We start from the raw sequence: 7,731 nt of genomic DNA on the forward strand, positions 1-7,731 counted from the left end.
TATAGTGTATATATATGTATTGTAACATATATTTAATAAATCTCTTATTTTAGTCCTTGTATTATTTTACAATAGAGTTGTAATAAATCTTGATTTTCTTCCATTGTAATAATATCTCTAACAATATATATATAGAAAGATGGTAATTTTGTGACAAATATTAAAAACTGTAGAACTAAAAAAGAAATTACATTTATTTTTTAATAAAATAAATGAAAAAAAGAATAACATTTTTAAATTTAATAAAATGGGCTTGTGATTGATGATGTAGTTATTTTTAAGAGACTATTTAGACTCTTTTTTTCTTTATTTATTAGATAGAAACAATTTAACAAATATTATAAAAAAATTTACATTTTATTTTGTGGTATCGATGGAATGTCATTTTCCCAAAAGTGAATTTCGCATGACAACTATAAAATAGGGCATCACAATATTATTTGTTTTTGAAGCAGAAAAATGAGAGATTTATATAAAAATGTTAGTGATATAATATTTCTATATTCAAATAAGAAAGCCTCACCAATGAGTAAAAATAGAATAACAATCATATAAAATGCCACATTTCCTATATAGATTATTTTTGAGAAATTTGCGGCAAAAGTCCCTAAAATGTTCACTTTGTTACAGATTAGTCCTCAAGCTCGAGAAATAGCGGCAATAGCCCCTAAGGTCGCTATTTTCGTAAGTCCGTTGGTACTCAATTTAACAGACCTGTTAAATGCTGACAAAAATACCACGTGTTTAAATATTATTGGGCCAACTTTTTATTTCAATTAAAAAATAATTTAAAATGATTTAAATAATAAATAAATTATTAAATAAATAAATAAATAAATAACTTTAATATTTTTTTTATTTCCTTTTTCTTTTTCATTTATTTCTTTTGACTCAATCTTCTTCATCATCTTCAACAAGCACGCACAGATCTATTTTTTCCACTCCAATATTTTTTTTGCAAGCTCTATTTCATATCTTCTTTCTTTCTTTCTTGCCTTCCACCACCATTGATTTAAACTCCATACTGGAGGTTGGCTTGTCGGACGTTAAAAATACTCAGGTCGAAGCCATGGCGGGTGATGCTTCGACAATGGGTCGAAGCCATGAAGTGTTAGATATGTTCAGATCTCTCGCTCGCCCAAGCCTTTACGACTGCGTCTCCACTACTGGACTCATCTCCGGCAAGAAAAAATCCATAGTAAATCATCCTTGCTTGTCTTTGTCTTCGTCTCTCTCTCTCTCTCTCTCTCTCTCTCTCTCTCTCTCTCTCTCTCTCTCTCTCTCTCTCTCTCTCTCTCTCTCGACTCCACCTCCGTTTATCACTCTTTTGTATTTTTATTTTAATATTTTTACAGATCTGGTTTGTGGTGAAATAAAAATGTGGGTTTAATTGATTTTTTCTTAACTTCGTGGTGAACGACGAAGGGAGCTTCAAGAACTGCAGGGCTTGGGCTTTGAAGCCCGATGAAGGCCACGGTAGCCTTGACTCCAGAGAAAGACGAGGAGGTCCGTGGTGCCGATGGCCTCTATTTTTGACGGTGATGTTTCTTCGACTGTGGAAGAATTGCCCGAGAAATAGATTTGGGGCTTAGAGATTTAATTTCTTTCTACACTTTTCTTCCAAGTTCCATAGGAGGATTGAATTTGAAAAGAGAGAGAGAGAGAGAGAGAGAGAGAGAGAGAGAGAGAGAGAGAGAGAGAGAGAGAGAGAGAGAGAGAGAGAGAGAGAGAGAGAGAGAGAGAGAGTTGGGATCGAGTGTTGCTGGAAGAAGGAGAAGAAAAGAAATAATAATAATAATAATAATTTTTATGATTTTTTTTTTGAAAAAGAAATTTTTATGATTTTAAAATATATTTTTTATTTTTATTTTTTTTAATTTTAATTATTTTTGATTAAAATTATTATTTGGACCAATAAAGCTTCAACACGTGGCACTTTTAAATAAATTAACGGATGAGTTAAATTTAAGACTAACGGACTTACAAAGAGTGCGACCTTGAGGACTATTGCCGCTATTTCTCGAGCTTGAGGACTAATCTGTAACAAAGTGAACATTTTGAGGACTTTTGCCGCAAATTTCTCATTATTTTTTTTTATATTTATTAAGTGATATAATCTAAAATATAACATTTTGATGTACGTATTACAAACAAAGTAATAGTATTGAAATTAGACACATAATTTTCTATTTTTATGATATATATATATATATAGAAAGATGGTAATTTTGTGACAAATATTAAAAACTGTAGAACTAAAAAAGAAATTACATGTATTTTTTAATAAAATAAATGAAAAAGAGAATAACATTGGGCTTGTGATTGATGATGTAGTTATTTTTAAGAGACTATTTAGACTCTTTTTTTCTTTATTTATTAGAAAGAAACAATTTAACAAATATTATGAAAAAATTTACATTTTATTTTGTGGTATCATGGAATGTCATTTGCCCAAAAGTGAATTTGGCATGACAACTATAAAATAGGGCATCACAATATTATTTGTTTTTGAAGCAGAAAAATAAGAGATTTATATAAAAATGTTAGTGATATAATATTTCTATATTCAAATAAGAAAGCCTCACAAATGAGTAAAAATAGAATAACAATCATATAAAATGCCACATTTCCTATATAGATTATTTTTTTTTTTTTGATCAAGAAGAAGAAAACTTCATTAATCTACTAAACAAATACAAGCAAATTCACTTCTACAAGAGAAGCAACCACCTCCACTTCACCTAATTACAAATCAATCTATGAATCAAGTCCTTCTCCTTCCTAGAGCATTTTCTATCTTTAATCAATAAGAGTCTATACTTCACTTCACTTTTAATTTTATTTACAATGCAATTTACATAATTATAAAAAGAAGAGACTAAACAAGTGTTTCGATTCCACCAAAGATGGTAGATCACAGCCGCAATCATGAGGACCAAAATCCTGTCCACCACAGTCAGCTTAGGGCAGCCCAACCAAACTCTCCAACTATCATAGTCCTCAGACCAACCAACCATGCCCAGCCATTGAAAAATCCTGTACAAAACCAGGAAAGAAAGTCTGCACTTGAAAAACAAGTGGCTATGACTCTCAAGATCAATATCACAAACCACCAATTCAGATTAGACATAGGAATGTTCAGCTTGCTAAGATGATCCCTTGTTAACAACTTGTCTTGGGTTGCTTGCCAAAGTTGGAAGGTGTGTTTAGGCATGCTCAAACCATGCCAAATAGCCCCCGCTGCAGGAAATAACGTTTGTTTCAGCAAGCTGCAATAAACTCTGCTGGTTTTGAACTTTTCTCCACCCGCTGCCACAACATCATCTTTGTTGAAGGTTGTTCGTAACCTGCAGAGTTTTCTCCAATACCAACTAGTATCCATGCTCATTCTATAGGACCAGAAATCACTCCCCTTAAGATAAATTAAGTTAATCCACTTAACCCACAATAAATCTTTTTTGTTCATCAAATCCCAAATGAATCTAGCTAAGGAAGCTTTATTCCATTTAGAACCATCCTTGAACCCAAGACCACCATAAGCTTTAGGGAGGCACACCTTTTCCCAACTTATCAAGTGAACTCTAGGGCGATTGTCTTTTAAACCCCAAAGGAAACCGCGGCAAAGTTTCTCAATCTCCTTAATCACACTTTGAGGTAACATGAAAACTCTCATCCAATAGTTTCTTAATCCTATGAAAGTAGAATGGATTAATTGAACACGGCCAGCATAGGAAAGATGTTTGTTGGCCCACGAATGAAGCTTATTTTTCATCTTTTTCAAGATCGGCCCACAATCCTCAAGTCTCCATTTGGTAGGTCTAAGAGGGATTCCAAGATACTTGAGAGGGAACTCTCCTATAGAAAGATTTATTTTCTGAGCAAGAGGAATTGGATGATCAACTCCACCAAAATAAACCTGGGATTTAGCAAAATTTATAGAAAGTCCCGAAGTCTTGCTAAAATCATCAAGCAGAGCTTGAATGACATTGAGAGAACCCTCATTGCCTTTACAAAAAATTACTAAATCATCCGCAAATCAAAGATTAGTAAGTTTCAGTTTTTTGCATAAGGGATTATACCTGAACTCCTTATCTCTGGCCGCTTTTTGGATACTTCGAGACAAATATTCCATGACTAGGACAAAAAGGAGGGGGGAAATTGGGTCTCCTTGCCTTAGCCCTTGTTCGCCTTTGAAAGATCCCTGAATTCTTCCATTCAAGAGTAACGAATACGACGTATTTCTCACACTGTTCATTATCCACTTAACAAACTTTTCAGGAAAGCAATAGGCCAGCAAAAGTTTCTCAAGAAAATCCCAATTGACCGTGTCATAAGCTTTACTTATGTCAATTTTTATAGTGCATCTTGGGGAGCAATTCTTCCTTCTATAATTCTTCAAGATGTCTTGGAGAATAAGGATATTGTACGCAATGGAGCGACCTTTAACAAACGCTCCCTGATTCTGACTCACTAAAGTAGGCAGAACATTGGCAAGTCGAGTACAAATCAGTTTAGAAACACATTTGTACAATGTTGTGCAACAAGCTATAGGCCGGTAGTCAATTGCTTTAGAAGGGCTCTCAGTCTTAGGAATAAGAGAGAGAGTTGTGCTATGAAGCTCAGCCGGGAACTGGTTGGTTTCAAAGAAATGAGCAATATCAGCATGTATATCTTTCCCCATCTCAGGCCAAACCGACCAAAAAAACCCTGAACCATAACCATCAGGCCAGGAGACTTAGTGATAGGAATGCTAAACATTGCAGCTCTGACTTCTTTGAGAGAAAAAGGCTTTAGAAGATGAACCTGTTGGTCAAGGTTAAGTTTAGGCCCCATCGCAATGCAATCAGGTTGGATCTCCATACTGGTAGGCTTGGCTTTCCCCATAATGCTTTGGAAGTGACTAAGAAAGTGATGAACAACATCAGGGAAATGATCGTTAAAGACCCCTTGCTCAGTCACAAACGAGACAATCCTGCTTTCTTCCTTCCTTTTTTTCAAGAAAGCATGAAAATAAGCAGTATTGCTATCCCCTTTCTGAACCCAATTGACTTTGCTTCTTTGGTACAAGAAGCTTTGATACATTTTTTCCTGTGTGTGAAACTGCTTACCCGCCTCAATCTCCAAACTAAGAAGATTATTGTCATTAGGACTAGCTTGGCATTGATATTGAGCCTCAATGTAAGAATCTTTGGCCTTCTCATACGCCTCATCAATGTTCCCTATTGCATTCCTGTTGAAGGCCTTCAGTTTGTGCTTAAGGCGCATCGTTCTGAGATAAATCCCCTTCAAACCACTACATCTCAAAGGCTTCCCCCAACTATCCATAACTGTCTTTTTATAATCCGGGTGATCGGTCCAGAAATTAAAAAACCGAAATGGCTTACTACCAATAAGCTCGGTGGCATTAGAATGAATCACACAAAGGCAATGATCTGAGCAAGTTTCCCAAGAGAAGTGAGCTAATGTGTTCGGGAAATCATCAACCCAATCCTCATTATGGAAAACATGATCTATTCGGGAGAAGATCCTACTATTCTGTTTATCAGTCCAAGTGAAATTCGATCCAGTCTGTTTCATCGGCCCTACAGAAGAGTTAACCACCTAATCATTAGAATCCTCAAGCTCTGAAGCACTGACCGCATTCCCCCCTTGTCTATCATCATGGTTGAACACCGCATTGAAATCTCCAAGAATAATCCAAGCTTTAGTTACATTGATCTTTGAAAGAGCAGACCAAAGATCTTTCCTTCCTTCTACAGTATTAGCTCCATATACAAAGGAAGCAAAAAAATCCTTTTTCTGTCCTATCATTTTGATTAGACAATGAACATGTTGCTTAGAGTTTTCTATAACTTCTACATTCACAAACTTCTTTCTCCAAAGCAAAAGGATCCTTCCTTCCATTTTATTACTAGAATAAAAATCCCAATGAGAAAAGCAATTCACCATCATTGCTTGAAGCCTCTCCCCTTTAACCTTAGTTTCAACCAAAGCCCCAACTCCTATTTTATTTCTTCTCAACACTTCCGCAACTTTCTCTTGTTTCTCTTTTTTATTCATACCCCTAACATTCCAACTACTTATATTACAAAAATCCATCAAACACTAACTGTCAAGACTTACTCCCCCTATTTCTTCAATTTGTTCCCCCGTTAGAATCGCAAAAGAATTCCTAAGAACCTTCTCGTTAGAGTCCAAGACTTTTCTTGTTGAGCCCGAGCCCTTGGTATTTCTGCTTTTGGTAGCTTTCCAACCCCCAACAATTTCCTTCTCTGTAAAGTCTGCCGCCCCTTTAAGATGTCCTTCAGATAAACCTTTGTTGCTTTGATCTTCATTACAAACTTCCTGAACAATGGCTGCTGCCAAATTTTCTTCAGCAGCAGGTTTAACTACTGTTAAAGCTTCAGTTGTCGCACCTTCTGCTTTTTGCTGAGAAACATTCTCTTTGACAGCTTCTTTTGGCTTTTCTACCTTCTTACATTCAGCCATAATGTGCCCGAAACCACCACAATGTTTGCACTTCACCGACAACCATTCATACTCTATTTCCTGCTCAACCAATTGCCCATATTCATTAACAAACCAGAAAGTTCGATTAGGATTATCAGTAATTTCCATTTCCACAAGGACTCGAGCGAATTGAACTCGGGTTCGATCCTTAGTATGCTTATCAATCATTATCGGATTCCCCACAGTACTTACAAGAGCACTCAATGTTTTCTTTCCCCAATATTGGAGCCCAAGATTAGGCAGCCTAATCCAAAGTGGAACCGATTTCACCATCCTAACCATATTCAAATCCGCCGACCACGGTCGAACAATGACCGGTTTCCTATCAATTTGAATCATTCCATTCTCAAGAACCTCATCTCGTGTTGCTTCATCATTAAATTTCACCATTGTAAGCCCCTTTGTCATTCTAGCAACCTGGACTATGCCTAAATGCCCCCATATTCTTCGAATAAACCCCTCAAATACCATAACTGGAACATTAGCACCTAGCACCATACATATAACAGAAGATTTCCAACTTTCCTCTTCCAATTTCACCTCCTCCAAGTATATGTGAGCTATTTTTCTACCTTCCCTAATCACTGGTTCAGTATATGAGAGTTTAGCATCAGAGAACAAGGCCTTACCTCCGGTGAACTGCTGCCAGTGGTGTTGCGAGGCTGACTGCAAGTTTTCGACCTCCTCTGCCCAGCTTCTCCTTGCAGACTTAAGAGATTCGAGTTCTTCCCTATTGTTAAGATCTGGAACCAGTTGAACCTCGAACTGCTGCTTCTGCTCTGCGAACAAACCAGCATCGCTCCCCCTCTCCTGGTCGACACACTGTTCCGAGCCTGCTGCTTCAGTCGGCGCCTTCAATCCCGGCCTTCGACCTAGTTTTTTCCGTTTCGCCATGGAACGAGAGAAAACCGTGGTCAGGAGGCGTTCTTATATAGATTATTTGTTTTCTTAGTGTTTAAGACATTTTTCTTAATACTAAGATTTTGACAAAATAATAAATAAATTTTTTTAACTAATTAAGCAAGATTAGATTAAATAATAAAAATATTTTATCCAACCACCACATAAAGTTAAAAAAAACTCATTTTATTACAAATCAAAGTAAAGACTAATAGACATTATTTATACTATATAGTATAACACCCAACATGATTCCTAAACAATGTGGGACTATTTTGAAAACACGTATCATCAAACTTTCTTCACAAAATGAGAAAATCT

General features: G+C 36.1%; 1 protein-coding gene across 1 annotated transcript; it reads right to left on the minus strand.

Moving 5' to 3' along the window:
• Window positions 1-2,956: 2,956 nt before the first annotated feature.
• Window positions 2,957-5,577, minus strand: LOC133030436 (uncharacterized). Its single transcript, XM_061103175.1, has 3 exons — window positions 4,720-5,577; window positions 4,080-4,630; window positions 2,957-3,956 (listed from the first exon to the last, which is right to left on the minus strand). Exons 1-3 carry the CDS (start codon window positions 5,575-5,577, stop codon window positions 2,957-2,959), a joined length of 2,409 nt encoding a protein of 802 aa, XP_060959158.1.
• Window positions 5,578-7,731: the final 2,154 nt, after the last annotated feature.

The sequence above is a fragment of the Cannabis sativa genome, chromosome 8 (genome assembly GCF_029168945.1).
Source record: "Cannabis sativa cultivar Pink pepper isolate KNU-18-1 chromosome 8, ASM2916894v1, whole genome shotgun sequence".
NCBI classification, from domain to species: Eukaryota; Viridiplantae; Streptophyta; class Magnoliopsida; order Rosales; family Cannabaceae; genus Cannabis; species Cannabis sativa.